Genomic DNA, 18,364 nt, shown 5'->3' on the forward strand with positions numbered 1-18,364 from the left:
GAAAAATACACTCTCAATAACTGATTCTGTTGTTATTCTCATCCATTCCAAACTACACTATGCAATTTTTTCAAAGCTATCAAGCAACTCTTTTTTGTTTTGATCAAAGATACGCTAGAATTTTGTTTTGTTTTTGGTTTTATTAAATGACTATCTAACTAGTCTCTCTTAAAAGAAGGAACACCATGAGTGTGTCAGTGAGATCTTTTATGAAGAGACTGGTAGGTGTACGTGTGCAATACTGCCAAGCCAGGCATTGTCTTCAAAACCAACCTTCCATTTACTTTTACTAATGACCAACGCTAATTATTTCACGAACTCTTTTTTTTTTTTTTTGCATGCATACACTTCTATGTTGCCTTGCACATTGGGCTGGGGTCTGTTTTAATGTCCCAGCTACTGCACAATAAAATGTCTCTTGAAGAAAAATGGATTTAAGGAAAAGAGCGCACAAATGATTCCACTTCTACACTTTCTGTTTGCCCTGACACACAATCCATCACGTTTGGCAGGAAAAAGATTGAAAATACTTCTTTCAACATGGGAGGCAATTGAGGGTAAATAACTAACGAGTACAGTAAGAAAATTTACAAAGAGGAAGAAATGCACCAAAATAACTCGTGCATGCATCCCAATGTGCAAGGCAACATACCATTGTTCCGACTGCTGATGGCTCTGACAAGGAAACTAATTCTTGTCTTATTGAATACTCGTCCAATCCATGACTATGGGAGAAGAAACGATGTCTGGAAAGTTACCTCTTCTATCAGACTTTGAGCATAGGATTAAGCTGCTTTGCCCTCTCTTACAGAACCCCCAATCCCTCAAACCGCCAAACGTTGCATTCAAACACGGTGACCATTTAAATCTTTAAAATGTACTGAAACGAACATCACAAAAAGAAACCATTTCATATGAGTGCGAAACTGATCCACCTAGCATTCTATTTGCAATCTTCCCTGGAACGAGGGAAAACGGACATCATGGTCCTATAGCTATACCGTAAATAGAGGGTTCATTGCTATGTCAGCCTAAGCATGGTCTGATGGAAAACTCAGAAGCCTCAACAGTCAATACAGCTGTCTATCAGACATACATGAGAGCATCCCCTTTTCTTGAGGCTTGTGACTGGGTAAACTAACTTCAAGCAATCGTAACTAAACAAGAATCAGAACCTAAACATGCATGGTTGTTTCTCTTTTCCGAAGCTAGTTTCTTCTTTTTTTAAAGCTAAAGTGAAAATGGTAAGATGACTGAATATTGAGGAATGAGGAGCAACGGTTGTGGGTTGGAACCATTACCAATTCTTGTAGTTTCCCCACAGAGTCACGGGACCACCATCCCTTCGGGCAAAAAGTTACTGGTTGTTGACCATCTTCATAGAGTTAAAAGCTGTGTTATTTTTTCACCCTGCACGTGACATACTCCTGTAGCAAGTAGTTTTCCATTCAGAACCATTAGACTCCAAATATATGAAGCATTGCTACTAAATTTAATGGAATAATGAATACTTCAACCTTTGTAAAATGACACAGTCTTGCATTAAAAAAAATTGAATACTGATAGTGATATTATGACATCTTTCATATGATGTTCACCTTACTGCATGCTTTCTTGAACTGCGACAAATGCAGAAAACCATTAAAAAGAAAAGAAAAGAAAAAGACCCAGGATTAGAATGTGTGAGTTATTCAACCGTATTATACAACTTTAAGCCAGCTAAGGTGATTTACAACCCTTATCCTAACAGATAGCTACTTCTTACCTTAATTTCATAGACTGCTTGTTCTTCTAAATTTTACTGATTGCAAGTGCATAACCAGCTAGAATGAGTCCTGAACCTATAGTTAGAGATGCATGTTGGTCAGCGGTTTTAGCTAACTGTTATCAGTGATGGGATAAAGAACCATCAAACTTTATATAATCATGCTAGGGAGTAGGGCCTCTCCTTCTCAGTATTTGTCGGATGGTGCTCTCATTTCAAACCGTGTACCTTTCTATATTAATCATAGACCATGTACCTCATCATTCACTTTGGTTGTTAATAATCTGCCTCAAACAAGTGTTAAACAGGACTTTGGGAAGGACCATACAAATTCTATTGAGAACAATGTTTCAACAGTATAGTGCAAGAATCAAAGTGATCAGCTGGTAATTAAGCAATACAAAGCCTGCAACAACACTGACAGATTTGTAAGTTCGCCATATAAGTGCATAATCAGATAAGGATTATGCTTTATTGACAGCAAATTTAAAGAAAGTGAGCAAATTATCAATGTTTTGTACTCAGTTTAAAATAGGAATTGGTTTCCAACTGCATGGTTCTTTAATGGCAATTAGCGCCTTCATAGTTTTGAAGAGATTGCTGTCATAAAAAAATAGTTCTATAATTGACAATAACAAACTTCCTCAGCTCTTTCAGACAAGAACTAGTTCATAACTGTCAGTATTACCATGCATTGTGATAATTTTCTTTTAAAAGATGTGCTCTGATAAAAGGACCATGTAGAATGACAACTTGTAATCACCTCATGATGCTTCAGTAGCTTTGTATGCACCGCAAATGTCTCCAATCTCCATCTCTGATTCATCTGAAAGTGCAGAATCCTCTAAACCGCATATGGTGTCTTCCTGTTTTTGTTCCATATGCACATTGTCTTCCTCAGACTCACTCCCACACAAATCCTCAGCCTCCATTTCTACAAAATCATGATGAGTTTCAATTTTCTTCTTCCTTCCTCTGTAACCAATAAGGGTTTGGACCTTTTCCTTCCAAAGGACCAACGGGCATTTCTCAATCAAATCAGAACCTTCATATGCTTCATTCAAAAACACACTAAACCTCTTCCCCCTCTCAGAAACATAGAATATGCCAAAATGCTTCAGTAGAAGCCTCATCAGCTTCTGAGGCATAACAAGCTCCCTCCGAAAGTGGGTCAAATGATCCGTGACCAACCTCTTCTCTATAGTAAAGCTAAGCAATTCATGCATGACTGCAACTGCTCTCTTATCAAATTCTAACGATCCAGCTGTCAGCCCATGTGCATCCGCGTAAGGAGACAAATACAACCGCCTTTGAAAGTGATCAATCTTCCCAGCATACCTGTACACCTTCTTGTAATTAGAAGGGAACTTTAATGGAAAAGCAAGCGAAAGCAACCCCGGTTGGTGATCCTCTGACACCCCAATCACTTCCTTTTCCAATTCAGTAATGGCCCAAGATGGTTTCCAAGAAACAAGCTCCAAAAACTCAATATCATCATCATTCTTAACCACCCTAAAATGCTCTGGATACCTATAAATCCAATTTTTTCGGAAATCAATAGGCAAACCAAAGTCTCTCCTGAAATGGGCTATCTTATCCAAAGGCAGACGCTTAGCAACAGACATCATCAAGCATCTCGTGACGTGCTCTGCTGCCTTTTCTGAGTACTCTTCAGTGATCCTCTCCTCTTCTTGGACCAATTCTTCGGCTTCTTTGGTCATCCCACACCACAAGACCCCCTTGCGGTCCTTGTAGAGTTCAAACAGCTTCGGCGATTTCTGAATGAAGTCCGATATCTTGTGTGGCTTGGGCAAGTTGATTTGCCTTCGGTATTGGTCGAGTGAACTTATGGGTATTACTTGTTCAGGTTCTTCCTTCAAAATCTCCATCAGGAACAACACTTTTGATACTATCTTCCACTTCTCTGTTGCAATTTCGAGATCATGAATTCTTTTCATCTCGCTTCGGTCTTGAACTCTCTTGCTTGTTGTCATTGATCGATGGTGTAGCACCAAATGTGTGGGGCTAACTATGAGGGAAGCTCCATTTGATTTATGAAAGAAAAGAAATTTTCTAATGGCTCGATTTACCATCACTCTGTACCATAAGAATAAAAAAGAGTCAGAGATCAGCCAGAATAAAGATTTTCAAGAACAGAAACAGTCGCACCTACATACCAGGCACTTGGGGCCCGTTTATTTGACTGTGTATAAGTATTGGATTGGACTATATATTGAAAGGACCACATATCCGGTGTTCAGTCACAAATTTTACAGGACACAAATGTTCATCAGATATATTATACCACAAAGTGTGGGATATACAATACAGTGCTTGTGGTATTATTAATCGCATCACTATTAGGCCGATGGAATTACATATTTTATGGGATATGTATCGCTTCACTACTAGTCCTGTTAAACAATCGAGTCCTCAAAGTATTATGAAGACGTGCGTGATATTACGTAGCATATCATTGAAAATAACAGAGATGTCAATGGATTAGACTCCAATAAACCAATTTCAAAGCTATCGATGGAAGTCCTCTTCCATGGTTGTCGCACATGAGCGTTCAACTGAACTTCATGAACTCACCGAACTCATCATCGCATAAGAAAAAGAGATACTCTTGAAGAGGACCTAGTAGAGCACTTGTGGGAGCTCCATGGAGAATGGGCAGAGAAAATGTGTAGCCTTACAGCATCCACACCAAACTCAACGAAAAAATGAGTAAATTATAACTAAAGAGTCGCATGTTTATATATCAGCCAGTCACTTTTTAAACTTTCCCTACCTCAAACCCTGAATTCTACTTCTATCCTCTTCATTCCTTTCCAATTTTCTTTGTTCTTTGTTGTGCTTTGCCCATATCGACCACTTAAAAAAACAATCTTGGCTGAATCAAAGCATCAATACAGCTCGCACTCTTAATTTACATGCATGTACAAATTCTGCAAACCACATAAAAGAATAAAATTATCCACATTATCTCTCAGAGCCATGAAATTATCACAAATTATCCCAACAAACCATTGTAAGTTATGTCATTCATACGAAAAGGAATGTCATCCTAATACAGCATGATTAGAGTGGGTAAAAATAGCTCAAATTTGTATCGAATACGTTCTCTTATGCATACCATCAAACGAGTAATGGGCATGATACTGCACATGAACTAAACCTACATGAATGAATGAAGGAAACGAATTCCTTCTAGTAGGAGATAGAACAAGAATGGTTAGGGCTCAGATCTCAAACTGCGAAGGGGATAATACCTTGCTATGCAGCGCTGTAGAGGAGGAGGGGAAGAGTCAGCGGCATCAAGGAATAGTGATGGAAGAAGAAGAGAAAAACCACAGCTTTGGTTTTCTGGCGGGAACAGAGAGGGTGAGATTGAGGCAAGGCAAGGGAAGCGAAAATTTTCAGCGGTGAAAGTGATTACTAAACAAAAACCCCAATACCATGTGAAAAGAAATGACGAGACACTAATATATCACTTGTAAATTTACTGAATCACCGATGCTCTTATTCAGAGCTTTAGAGGGGTTTAGGCAAGAGAGTCTAGACTTTGGATGCAAAAGGAGCTGGGTCGAGACGAATACGTGTGGTGGACGTTTTGGAGCTCATTTTTTTGGTAAAAAATAGTGGGGCTCGAATTTGGCTTAGAAAATATAGGCGCTTAGCTCGTCTGAGCTGGATGTATATAGTACTAGTATATACAAGTAATAAGCCGGACAATGTAGCCGTTATTTCTTCATCACTTTTTTTCGTTTCTCTTCTCGAAATGGACAACGGAATCGTTTAACATTGAGGAAAAGACATGGGTTTCTGATATCAGGAAGTAAAAATACTTGAGGGGGTGCCAAACATTGAGGAAAAGATGTGGGTTTCTTCGAAAGAGTTCAAGAATGGATGTTAATACTCATAGAACAGAATAGATATTACTTTCTTCATTCAATAATGTTTATCTAATTTGTAAAATGAGAACGTAAAATTAATACAACTTTTATAAGAAAATTTCAAATTTTCAATTCTGATAAGTTCTTATAATTTATGAAAAGAATTTAAGGTTTTTATTAAAAAAATACATTATTTTTTAGTCTTTATCCTACATATGGGATAAATATTTTGGAATGGAGGAGTAAGAGCATCTCCAGCCTTCACTTATATTTTTTCTCAAATTTGAGTCAACTTTTGGGTAAAAATTCATTTTGGGTAGATACATCTCCAACCATCAAACCTAAATTTTACACATTTCCCTCTTTCTCTCTTTTTCTAATTAGCCGTTGGAGAAATGGGTCAAGGGAAAAGTTGTCTCAGATTTAAGCAAAAAAATGGGTAAAACCAAAAATGGGGAAGTGTTTGAATCAAAGATTGGAAAGAGATTTTTGTAATTTTTGTCCTATTTTTAAATTTGAGTGTTAAAATGGATCAAAACCGGAGATGCTCTAAAATACTATTTGGTGGGAGCGACCCCTGTTTCTCACCGGATGCGTACTACTTTTTGTATTTTCGCGGGGCCGGGGTTGGTATTTGTGACGGCATTTGACTTTTCTTTTCCTTCCTTTTTACCAAGTCTCTCTAGTCTCTGTCTGTCCATGACCAAGTTTCTCAACACAGAAAGAAAAACTCCTTGCTTTCCCTTCGCTTGTGTTCGTCTACCGGCGTCTGAATTATAATAGTAGAATCTCGAGCCAGACAGTTCCCATATCCGATTTTACCCCTCTCTCAATATCTCTGTGAGTGTTTTCTCTCTCCTTTTCCTCATACAACGATACCTCTGCATCTCTCTATGTATGTGTACAGTTTTCTCTTCGACCTACTGTTTTCTTCCCTCAACTCAGCTGCTGTGCGTAATTCTTCCCTTATTTGGTGTCTTTTCACAAATCCTGTTGTGATATGGTTTTAATTTCGTGATCTAGTTGCCGAATTGATTCCTCAACTCAAATTTAGTAATTTACATTCAGCACGAACAGATGGAGTCTACCTATAATCTGATATGCAAATCAGCATATTTTCTGCTCTTTCTATAATATGTTGTTTCTAATTCTGCTTAACAAAGAATGAATTTTTTGGCCAGAAAACAAGACCTCAATTGCATGCTTATAGAGTATGTGTTTTGTAGATTTTGGGAGGGAAATGGATTTTTCTAATTCTAATGCTTATGTATTTCCATAGTGAAGTGCAGAGGTTATGTTGTCCTCTATTTTAGCCAATCGGAGGTCTTTTCACTCCGACTGGGACTCTTTTTCTTCTTTCCTAGTATTTTTTACTTCTTATTACTGCTTTGTTCGTATCTTTTTTCCTGTTGATGCACCGTAATAGTTTTTATCTTTATATCACAGTCATACGCTGCAACCATACTGTTGACTTCTAGTGGAATACCAATTTTAAAGGTGGCTTGCAGTTCCACCTGCTAAAAGACTAGTTTGGTTTTTCCTACCCGATGCGGTGACTTAAGCTTATATCTGGACCTTGAATCCGAATTGAACACGGCTGTTGCGAGCACAATGGGAGGACGCAGTTCCAAAGGTTCCACTCCGCATAACAGGTTCTCAGATGCCAATGGTCCTTACAATAATTATGCAGCTGGCCGTACCCTTTATCAACCAAATGACTTCAAATCAAACTCAGCAAAGGAGGATAAATCAAATACGCAAAGTAATGGTAGTCCTTCACAAGGACGTAAAAGTGTAGAGAAGCAACCACATGAATGGAAGCAATTAAATGAACCCAGTTTGTTTCCCGAGATCAGCACAACTGATTATGGAAGCAGTGAGGATGATTTTTATGACGGAATTCCACGTTTTCCAAGGGCTCTATCGCAAAAGTCTCGATCAAGGAGGTCTAAGCAAACGGGTCTGGCAAAGGTAGGTTTACCCAAGAAACTTATTTCAAACTTCCAGCGTCCTAATGTTACTTCATTGTTGTTTGTTTGAGTCAGAAATATAGTATGATACTTGATATAACATGGACTGTTTAGCAGTATCCACCACTGAACTGTATTGCCAAATCAGTATACTTTCATGTACCAATTACAATTGACCAGAAAGTATTGTTCTGTGTGTGCCAGTGTTTGTCTTGGAATTGTTTTCCCAAATTTACAAGCTTGAGAATGTTTGGCATTCAAAATCCATCGTCAAGCTAGACCTAAACAATTGATCCTAACCAACACCCAAGCACTAGTTCTCTCTGGGGCTCATTGTCGTTCTAAAACTTCTCAATGGAGCTGCTAATTATACAAATCATGAAGAATGACACCGAGCAAATGTATTAGTTTTTTGTTTAGTGACATCACTTGTAGTTAAGTACAAATAATGGTTCCAGGGGCGGAATGCTTAGCTATTAGGTATTGTGATCTGCTACTATCATTCCTGAAATTGTGTTTCTTCTTTATTTGACTTTTATACCTACTTGATGTGCCATCACACGAGTGAGACACAGTTGATTTGGAACATATCACTTTGGCTTTCTTTGGGCTGTTCTTTATTCCCCTTGTTGATAAACATGAACCAGTGGCGGAGCTACATTGGGTGGGTGGGCACAGTTAACTTTCCTTTTTTCACATTTTTTCCTGCTACTGAACAGCGCAAGTACTGATCCATTAAATAAAATTCATTGTCCTGTCTTTTCAATATAAAGAAATAGTTTTGCCACAATTATGCTTTAACTTTTTGAAGACAATAAGGAAGAACCGTGTTAGATATGGCATTGTTTAAACTCTCAATTGGAGGCATGCTGGTATATAATCACATCAACTTACCTTCTTGCGGCATTGAGATAACAAAGGTTTGTAGGTGGAATAGTAAAAAAGTTCATGATTTGGTTAAGGATTCCAACGTTATACAGATTGAACTACGGCATATGAAAACATATGTAGCATATCTCCTTTTGCTTTGTAAAGTTTTTTGCTATAAAGTAGGGCATTGGACCACATCTGATGTATCAAAGGACGATAATTGAAGTTTGGTAAGCAGAATCAAATGCGGGGTTCTTTCCCTATTGTGTTGCAAAGGAATTAGTGACCATCAGTAGATTCATTCTATAACGTCGTCTGTAGTCTTATTAAAAGTATAATTGTACATCATTATCATTATATATAAGTTTGCAAGGTCTAATCCTCTTCCTGTCTCTAGTAAATTTCTAATATTTTCTAACTTTAAACTGTTTTGGTTCTTAATTTTCTTGTATTACTTGTCAATGGACGTGATTGCTTTGGTTAGATTAGATATGTTAAAATACTAACTGCGGCGATGTGGCAGGGTTCAGAAGCGGGTTCTCGCCTAGGCAAACCTCGTAGTCTTCGGCTTGGGAAGGCTGTAGAAGTCTTAGATTCTCTCGGGAGTAGTGTGACGAGTTTAAACCAAAGCAGTGGCTTTGTTTCTGGTGTTAAAACAAAAGGCAGTGAACTTCAAATTTTGGCGTTTGAGGTTGCCAACACAATTGTTAAGGGTTCTAATCTTATGCAGTCCATTTCGAAACGGAGCATACGACAGTTGAAAGAAGTGGTGTTTACTTCTGAAGGGGTGCAATGTTTAGTTTCAAAAGACATGAATGAACTCCTAGCTACTGTTGATGCTGATAAGAGGTCAGTATTAGAGAAAGTTTTATGTACTATAGTTCCTTCCGTTAAGGAGGTTACACTGAATGATTATGCATGTTTGTAATTTTTTTTAAGTTTAAGATAGCAAACTTGGCTATTCTTGTTAGATCCCACATCACTCATTTAAGCCACCCAAGCTTGGTTAATATATTCTAGAGGTTACTCCATCTATTGCCAATTGGTTTTAGGTTGGAACCCTTCAAGAAATCTAACATGGTATTAGAGCTAGGTCTTGGGTGGCCTCACCTCTCGGGGGAAAGTCTCTGTCATCTCTTTCGCCCGAGTCAATCGCTCAGCTCTTGGTCTCCTGGTCTGTCACCTCCGCGTGACACATCTCTCATTTAAGCCACCCAAGCTTGGTTAATATATTCTAGAGGTTACTCCACCTATTGCCAATTGGTTTTAGGTTGTTACCCTCCAAGAAATCTAACAATTCTTTGAATTCTTAAACAGGGATGAGTTCAGAACTTTCACGGCAGAAGTAGTTCGTTTTGGAAATCGTTGTAAAGATTCTCAGTGGCACAACTTGGACCGCTACTTCGAGAAGTGAGTTATCACATTACCTTTTTGCTATTAAGCTTATTTATCTTATGCAACATTTACCACGTTTTCAACTGTCTGCATTTTTTTTCTCAGGCGTAGCAAAGAACTTGCCCCTCAGAACCAGTTGCAGGAAGAAGCAGAGCAGAAGATGCAGCAATTGATGACTTTGGTTATCCGTACTGCTGTGAGTATCATTTTCACTTAAAGAATCTAAGAGCTTTGTAATATTAGCTGTATGAGAGCCCAATTGTTGGTCAAGAAAGGATGGTGAACTTCTCTAATCTACTACTGTAAAAATAAGGGCATTTTACCTCTAGGTCTAGAAAATAGAAAGTAATTTCCACCAAGTCTCCTCTAATTAACGAAACACTAAAACCATTTGAAAGTGCCTAAAACCCTAAACACTGTAAGTGCCTAACCCCTTGGGCACCCTATGAAAGTGCCTATACCCCAGGGTACCCTATAAAAATGCCTAAATCTCTAGGGTACCCTATGAAAGTGCCTAAACCGCTAAAACCCTATAATAGGAAAGTGCACCCTAAAACTCCTTTGAAAGTGCGTAAACCTAAACCCTAGGGCTCTATGAAAGCGCCTAAACCTAAACCCTAGGGAACCCTAAACCTTAGAGTATCCTAAAACCTAAAATCTTAAGGTATCCTAAAACCCTAGGGTATCCTAAAACCCTATGGTACCCTAAGATTTTAAGGTATCCAAGGGTACTAGGGTACCCACTAGAGTACCATAAAACCCTAGCATACCCTCAAACCCTAGGGTGACACTTCCATTAATGGTAAATGTATTTTTGTAAAAGTGGACCTAGTGGTAATTAAGTTTTCCATCTCTCCTTGGTAGGAATTAAGTGTCACTTTTCTGTACTTAGAGGTAAAAATCTCTAAAAAGTGTGATGCCACCATAGTATTTCTGCTATTTGTTTCCCCGATGTAACCTTGATTATCTGCATATTTTCAAAAAAAAATGCAAGCCAAATGGGACGAGGTGGGTGTGTAGCCCTCTCCACCTTTGTACGGTAGCCCCTGAACTAGGTTATCTTCCGATGAAGGGACTGGTCCTTATCTCTAGACTCAACTTTCCAGATGTGGTTCTGTGGTTTCTAAACCAGGTTGACACTGATTCGTTAGTCGTTATGATACTCCAGCTTAGTAACAAAAAGGGGGCAAAATCCACATTTATCTTGGTTTATTTTCGGATATACCCTTTGACGTTCATAATAGCCACTTTTCCCCCTTTTCCACTCCACCTCTTTGCAATTATTAATCATGGGCGAACTAATGGGCATAGTCCCTTGCATGCCTATTTGTCGAGTTGGCATGGGAAGAAAATTAGGTTGATGTCCAAACTTCACTACAAAAAGGCAGTTGTAGCCTTGTCTTCATCTTCCCCTCATCAATATGAAACCCTACCCTTGTCATAGGAGAAGTAGAGGAAGGATAAGGAAGAGGAACCAACATTCACCTTGGTTCTTAGATCATTGATGTGTTGCGCATGAAAGTCACACGTCACTTACATTACATACATGCATACATGTCAATTATGCTGATTTACATTGTTGCAGCCATGCAAATAGATTAAATGACAATGATTCAATCCCAGGGTAATGGTAATAGGATTACAAAGATGTTGAAAGAAACCCACCAGGGTAGCCAAGTGGTCTAACGTTATCAATGGCTCCAAACGTAGAACTAGAGGTGTTCTGTCCAACCAACTCTTGCTGGCAATGCCTTGAGACCTTAGACCTGTGACTTCTGGGTGGTTACAGGTATCCTAGGTGAACCTTGCTGCGTGAGTCGAAAGTGGCTCTACATTGTGCAGCTTCCTCTTAAAAAAAATGATGTTGAACAATTCCGAAAACATTAATACTAGAGGTGTTGTGTCCAACCAACTCTTGCTGGCAATGCCTTGAGTTGACCTTAGACCTGTGACTTCTGGGTGGTTACAGGTATCCTAGGTGAACCTTGCTGCGGTGAGTCAAAAGTGGCTCTACATTGTACAGCTTCCTCTTTAAAAAAATGATGTTGAACAATTCCAAAAACATTAATCCTAATCTTTTCTTTGTAAATGTGCTTCAGTGTTTTGCTACTGTGAAGGTTAATATGCCTTTTGCTGCAGGACTTGTACAATGAGATGCAGGCAATTGACAAGCTTTCTGAGCAAGATTGTCAACGTAAGCGTCTAGAAGACGATAATCCATATGCAACTCAAAGAGGTGAAATTGCTGTCCCTTTCTGCTTGACATTCATTAGGTCTCCAAGCAGCACTTTAGCCGGAAAGTTAGATTAGTACAAGTTGGATATGGTAACTTAGCGGAGCAAGCATGACCTAAGATATTTGCAATTTTCTTTGCAAAATAAAAATGCGCTAGCATGCAGTTTCAAGTAGATGTGCTTACGTTATTCCAGGCAGATTGCATACTGATGTAAAATTTGGTAGCCTTTACGTAGAAAATATATCTTCCAAAGAAGCAAGATTTAAACCCTCTTCATCATTGTTTTGGGCAATGGAGCAATCAGCTTTACATAAGAAAGCCATTTCACACCAAATTTGTTGCAAGTATGGGGCTGTACTGCAAAGAAAAAAAAAATAGCGGGTTTAAGGTCGGAAAAAAAAAAGGAACAAGGTCAGGGTAGTAAAGGCAATAAATGTCAAGCTTTTGGTTCACATCTTGGAGACCAAAGTACTGGAAACAGATCTGAAATGGGGAAATTGTTTAATTAAGAACAACTAAGTAAGAACCAGACTCCGTGTCCTTTTTGATATCCACACCTAAACCTTTGGATGAATTTTTCACACTTCTTCTTTAGCCAAGGCGAACTTATGCTCCACCATAAGGTAGAATAGAGCAATGGATCCTTCTTTTTGGTACTAGAAAGCCCAAAATACACTTTCTACATACAGCAAGATGAATTACCAAAAACAAATTAAGTCTAAACGATTACCTGGACACTTGTGCACAGTAGACCAATTCAGGTAGGGCTGAAATCTTTGCATGTTTTAATGTGTTTCAGTATCCATCTGATTATGGCATCATACAACTCATGCTATATGCCAGTTAAAGACATCTCTTGTGTTAGATGAGTATTGGTCCTTTGCTTCCATCATGTAAATTGTTTTAGGTTATGTATGAGTTCTAACTCTACCATGTATCATGTTGACGTTAATCTTTAAGGTAGAACTGATGAATGTCATCAACTATGCATTTGGTTTGTTGTTCTAGTTTGAAGTTTGACGTTTCATGATTAATTAGTGAACTAACTGTATGCTATGCTTTTCATTTGTCATCAGGTGACAGCCTTTCATTCTTGAGGACAGATTTGAAAAGCCAAAGGAAGCTTGTAAAAAACTTGAAAAAAAAGTCACTCTGGTCTAAGAGTTTGGAAGAGGTAGCTTTTGGAACTATTTTGACATTTTAAGTGGTAAATATTTGGGGGCATCCTAAATGGAAAGGACCCAAGCAGTCTGGATAGCGAGAGTACTATATTGTGATCTTAATGTGGACTGTACAAACCAATTGTTGCTTTTACAACTTCCTGATAGTTATTATCCAATTTTGCTCTTGAATTTTTTCCTTTTTTTATGTACTATTTGGAAAATGATACTATTAGATTAAATTCTGGTAAAGTAATCAGATATTGTGGAATACAGGTCATGGAGAAACTTGTTGACATTGTCCTCTTTTTGAATCGGGAGATACAACATGTCTTTGGCAGTGCTGGTATGTACTAATTCAAAATGTTAAAGACCAGGTCCATTTATTGTCGCCTTGATGTATGACTTGTACTACCTCATAAGTTACATATTTCTTGTACTTATCAAAAAGAAAAAAAGAAAAAAAAGGTACATATTTCTTGTGCAACATCTTGTATCAGGGAAAAAGATGACAATTTTGTGAGTCATGTTGAAGGTTCAAATAACAGTGGCGATATTTCCTATCCTTGCAGTATCTAAATATCAAGGGTCTCTCGTATGGGGAAAGAAAGTTGTGGTGCTACTATCGATTCAGTGTATTATCTTCCCGCAATTGGGATATTTATTGACAACATAAAGGTTGCTAAGTTAGTTCGATTATCAATGCCAGTAAATGGTAAAGATAACTTCATCTCCTTCTCAGGGGCAAGCTTGTGGGATGGTGATGTTTAGAGGCCAAATAACAAAGGTTGAATGCACGATAAAATTGTTAAGCTATTATATTAGGGATGGGTGTGTATTTTGGCGTCAATTTTTTGATGTTAATTGTGGTGGTGACGGTAGAGGCCAAAGTCACAGAAGTGAAACTCATTAAGCCTTGTTCACATCAACATCTAAAATGGGATGCCTTTAACAAGCTGATGAGTCAATCTTTGCTAGCCTAAAAGCATGATATAAGGGCTCATTAGCTTTTTTCAATTTATGAACTGTCAACAATTCATATGTGGAACTGTGTACTTGTCTTGGGGAAAGTGAACATCATTAGACAAATGCATTGCTGGGTAGCTTACAATTGGAGAAGTTTGTAACAGAAAACTTTGTATTTTCTTATGCGTGAGACAATGTCTGCAGATTGTGATAAACCAGCGGGAGGATCTCTGGTCAATCAGCAAAGGTTAGGACCATCTGGTCTTGCATTGCATTATGCTAACATTGTCATCCAGATTGACACAATTGTGAGTGCACTATCTCTTCATGTCTTATATCTATATATCTGGAACTTTGTTCTCTTTTAAGAAAATTACATTTGTGGCCGATCAAGAGCATAAAAGAGAAGAGATTGAACATGTTCTTGAACCTTTGAATGTTGCTTCTCAGCATGGTGAGTCTGGTGACTCTCAATGGTACCTTGTGATATCTAATGAACACACTGTCCAAATATGAAAGAGGCTTTTAAGCTTTTGTCTTTGAAGGTGACTTCTTCTAATTCAGGAAGATTGATTGGGATCAGGGTAACTGACTTGACACATTCAGGCGAACGAAGATGAAGCAGGATGTTTAGATTTGTGTGGAAATTTTTCGAGTCTTCTTATTCTTTTCATTGAACTGTAAGTTTTTGTTTATCAGTGCATGAATGTTTTGGGAAAAGGAATCAACTAGTAGAGTTTATTTAGATAGTGGAATCTACTGGTTATCGCGTACCTTTCACCCTTAGGGCCTGAGTGACTGAGTCTCTCCATCCCTGCATCTTCCTCTTTTCCTTCTTATTCCCTTCTGATGCGGATTGTAACTGTTCTAGCCGCGCGAGGAAGGTTTTGGTCCAAAAATATATTATTAGTATAGTATTTGCAGTTATATTGTTATTACTACTTAGTAGGATAGGATCATGATAAGTATTTAGTTACGATAAAATGCGATCATGTTAAGTAATAGTTACGATATGTTATGTACAAGTAGGTTTCCTAGTTTTACTAGGACTCTCGTTTCTTTTGTCTTGGGATTTTATTTCTATGAATTAGAGCTCTATTCAGAGTTTAATTAATGAGAATTGAGGTAGCATTACGCTTCTCCTCCCCGTCTCATCCCTCCACGTGTTGCATCACCTTTGCATCTTCTTTCTCTACTCTGCTGGTGCGCCCCTTTCATGTCATTTTGTAGTCTACTTGTTAATCATCAATTCATGATCAGACCAATCCTCTATGATAGCAAACCAAAAGGCGTAGTCAGTTTCCTGATACGTTGTAGGCTTGAGTTTAAATTTTGAGATTCTTAAATGGAACTTTTGAAGCACGTAGTGTATGCGAACACAAAAATTATTCTGTTGAACAAGGCCTTTATTTTGACGCGTGACAAAGAACACTTAAATGGACTTTGTATTGTGAAATATTCTTCTTATATGTTTTGTCACCATTTATACTACAAAAAAGACAGGATTGATCCAATGTAGGCACTTTTTGAAGTCTTGTATTAGGTTCTTTTGACTGATTGATTTCCGATGTTATTAGGTAGCCCGATGCAATTCGATGCCTTCCAGTTTAAGGGAGTCGTTGTACCAGGGCCTGCCTCCGAATATGAAAGCATCGTTGCGATCCAAACTTCTGTCTTTTCACGTAAAAGATGGGGTACGCTTCTGGTGTTCATTGTAGTATCTTTGAAGGGCAGGTTTTTTTCATTTCCGGATCCACCTTGGCTTTAGCGATCCATTCGATTTCTGATAAACATGCCAACATGAAAGGAAATACTGATTCTCCTTTTTCCCAGTAGCAGCTATATCATTGCTATAGTTAAACTCCAATTACTGCTTTGAATGATAAGTTCTCAGTTTATCCTTGTGCTGTGTCTGCACGCAGCTCACTGTGACGGAAATTAAGGATGAGATGGAGAAAACATTGCAGTGGCTTGTTCCGATGGCCATAAACACAGCAAAGTAGGATAGCCAATCTCCTTGTTTTCAATTTTGTCCTCCTGCAACTATATTTTCATTTTTGTAGTTGCCTTTTACATTCTTATGATTCTCATTTTAATCCTTTTGGTTGCAAACTTTTGAATTCAGAGCCCATCACGGTTTTGGTTGGGTTGGAGAGTGGGCAAATACCGGGTGAGTAACAAAGCTTGGCCTACTTATGTTTACGATAGTTTGTTCAGTTTTCACGTTTTACAACCTTCGTAGTAAAAGCAATAGCATCGTAGAGATATTTTATGGCCTAGAAATAAAAGATAGGGCTTTTCTGTGCAGGTCAGGAGCAAATCGGAAGCCAGCTGGTCCAATTGATGTGATTCAAATTGAGACTTTCCACTACGCCGACAAGGAGAAGAGTGAAGCTTGTATTATTGAGCAACTGTTGTGGCTTAACCATTTGATAAAGCAGACCAAAGTTGATGCAAATGGTGGTGAGAGAAGGATGCCCATGAGATCTCCGTCTCACAAAACCCTCGGAACAAAAGATCAGAATCCCGTGCCATTGGCCACTAGTGCCCCATCACCCAAACGAACCCTCCAATCAAAAGAACAGAATCCCGTGCCATTGGCCTCTAGTGCCCTGTCAACCAAAGCAAGTACTGAAGATGAAGAGAAGCTGCAAGACATAAGCAATGAAAGCGGACACAAGGAATAAGAGATCCTGATCCTGTGGAAAAACAAGTTAAGAATACGTGACAGACAGAGCAAGAGTAGCTGTTATCTCCGACATGCAGAACTGAAGAACCTACTTCCAGTTAAGGGCCTTTCTTCTTGCATTGCTGTTATTGGATTTGGTTTGGATAAGGTTAAACTTTGTATTTCATCGACATAGTGGGGACATCGCAGCCATTGGTTTGGAGGCCTCGTTGTTGTATTATCCAGAAAAAGTAGTAGGAGTACCAAGTATAGGAGGCTTATTCTAGATGTGGTATAAGTGCTTTCTTAGAAAAGCACAGATTAGTTCCCCTTTTCTTCATTCTTTCAAGGTTTTGGCAAGGGATGGCAGCTATAAGATAGGATATATAGACGACTCATTATGTACAGAAGTAAACTTTTGTTTTTCAAGCTTGTGATTATTGAGTGGAGCTAAGGCTCCGTTCCGGAACTCAATATAAGTACTTATTTTTTAAGAAGGCAATTTCAAGCTCAAAAATAATGTGTTTACGCAAATAATTTTTCAACCAATATGGATCTTGTTTGATAGATCTCATCGAGATCTTTTATACGGTGCAAAAAAAATTAAAAAATTATTTTCCATTTACATTATTATTGAATTTGAAAATGTGAAATAAGTTCTTATTTTTTAAGAAGGTGTTCTGGAACGAGGCCTAAGTGCCTTCTGTTTTCATGTGTAATTTAGTTTCTATGCGATTTTTCTTTTTCATTTAGACCTTAGTGGAAGACAGCTGCATGGCAAATAAAAAACAAGAAAGAGAGACGATGGAACAAATGATGATTGCTATGGGCACCAATTTTATTTGCACACAGAAGTATACAGAATTTGGTTTGTTCTTCATCTTCCAGGTGTAAATTATATACTCCCTCCGTCCCTTTTTAAGTATTCTGCTTCGTAACTCCAACTTATTAAAAAGATATCATCATTACACCTTTCACATCAACTTTTTCCTCCCCTTTTCCTATTTACCCATCATCATTACACTTTTACTCATTAACTTTTCAAAATAAAATCTACTTTTAGGGACAAAATAGACAATATACCAACTTTTATCCTCCTAACTTTATAAAATGGACACTTATTAAGGGACAGCCTAAAATAAAATACTGGACACAAAAAAAGGGACGGAGGGAGTACTTCTTGTTCCCAGTTTACTGTCATTATCTTAACCCTAAGATGGTCGCTAGGACAAGTGACATGAGAGAAAAAGCACTGATCCATTCTCAGAGGTTTCAACCCATACCCTCTCATGCCAGTCTCTGGGGAACTGGAAAATTTCAGTCAATTAGGCACATAGCGTCCAGTATATTCCATTGTTAAATACGTATCAGATGGATGACACTTTTGCTTTGATGAGCATGGCCAACAATTGACTATCAACAGCATAAGGATTGA

At 38.2% G+C, this 18,364-nt stretch overlaps 2 protein-coding genes across 7 annotated transcripts; one reads left to right on the forward strand and one right to left on the reverse strand.

Annotated features, from left to right (window-relative positions):
- Positions 1–433: 433 nt before the first annotated feature.
- LOC131334863 (protein WHAT'S THIS FACTOR 1 homolog, chloroplastic) lies at positions 434–5,446 on the reverse strand. 6 transcript variants are annotated; one of them, XR_009202307.1, is made up of 4 exons: positions 5,041–5,373; positions 2,529–3,862; positions 1,302–1,427; positions 434–823 (listed from the first exon to the last, which is right to left on the reverse strand). XR_009202307.1 is itself a non-coding variant. In XM_058370179.1 (3 exons), exon 2 carries the CDS (start codon positions 3,856–3,858, stop codon positions 2,530–2,532), a length of 1,329 nt encoding a protein of 442 aa, XP_058226162.1. In that variant the 5' UTR covers positions 3,859–3,862; positions 5,041–5,446; the 3' UTR covers positions 434–1,427; position 2,529. The 6 variants fall into 6 exon arrangements, 2 of the variants coding, with proteins under 2 accessions (XP_058226162.1, XP_058226158.1); XR_009202304.1 differs by having other exon boundaries at positions 434–880; XR_009202306.1 differs by having other exon boundaries at positions 1,296–1,427.
- An 876-nt stretch (positions 5,447–6,322) lies between these two features.
- On the forward strand, positions 6,323–17,378 carry LOC131304033 (protein PSK SIMULATOR 1-like). The gene is made up of 13 exons (XM_058331132.1): positions 6,323–6,504; positions 7,111–7,635; positions 9,028–9,353; positions 9,822–9,914; positions 10,005–10,095; positions 12,039–12,135; positions 13,212–13,309; positions 13,572–13,641; positions 14,466–14,569; positions 15,839–15,955; positions 16,184–16,260; positions 16,387–16,431; positions 16,570–17,378. Exons 2-13 carry the CDS (start codon positions 7,276–7,278, stop codon positions 16,946–16,948), a joined length of 1,857 nt encoding a protein of 618 aa, XP_058187115.1. The 5' UTR covers positions 6,323–6,504; positions 7,111–7,275; the 3' UTR covers positions 16,949–17,378.
- Positions 17,379–18,364: the final 986 nt, after the last annotated feature.

Source organism: Rhododendron vialii, chromosome 1a (assembly GCF_030253575.1).
Source record: "Rhododendron vialii isolate Sample 1 chromosome 1a, ASM3025357v1".
In the NCBI taxonomy this organism is placed as follows: Eukaryota; Viridiplantae; Streptophyta; class Magnoliopsida; order Ericales; family Ericaceae; genus Rhododendron; species Rhododendron vialii.

What these genes read in the sequence shown, in the direction of transcription:
- LOC131304033 (XM_058331132.1), top strand. Translation starts at nt 7,276, where the DNA reads ATGGGAGGACGCAGTTCCAAAGGTTCCACTCCGCATAACAGGTTCTCA. An exon ending in TCCATATGCAACTCAAAGAG is followed by an intron (nt 12,136 to 13,211) that starts GTGAAATTGCTG and finishes ATTTGTCATCAG; the next exon opens with GTGACAGCCTTTCATTCTTG. An exon ending in TCATCCAGATTGACACAATT is followed by an intron (nt 14,570 to 15,838) that starts GTGAGTGCACTA and finishes CGATGTTATTAG; the next exon opens with GTAGCCCGATGCAATTCGAT.
- LOC131334863 (XM_058370179.1), bottom strand. Translation starts at nt 3,858, where the DNA reads ATGGTAAATCGAGCCATTAGAAAATTTCTTTTCTTTCATAAATCAAAT.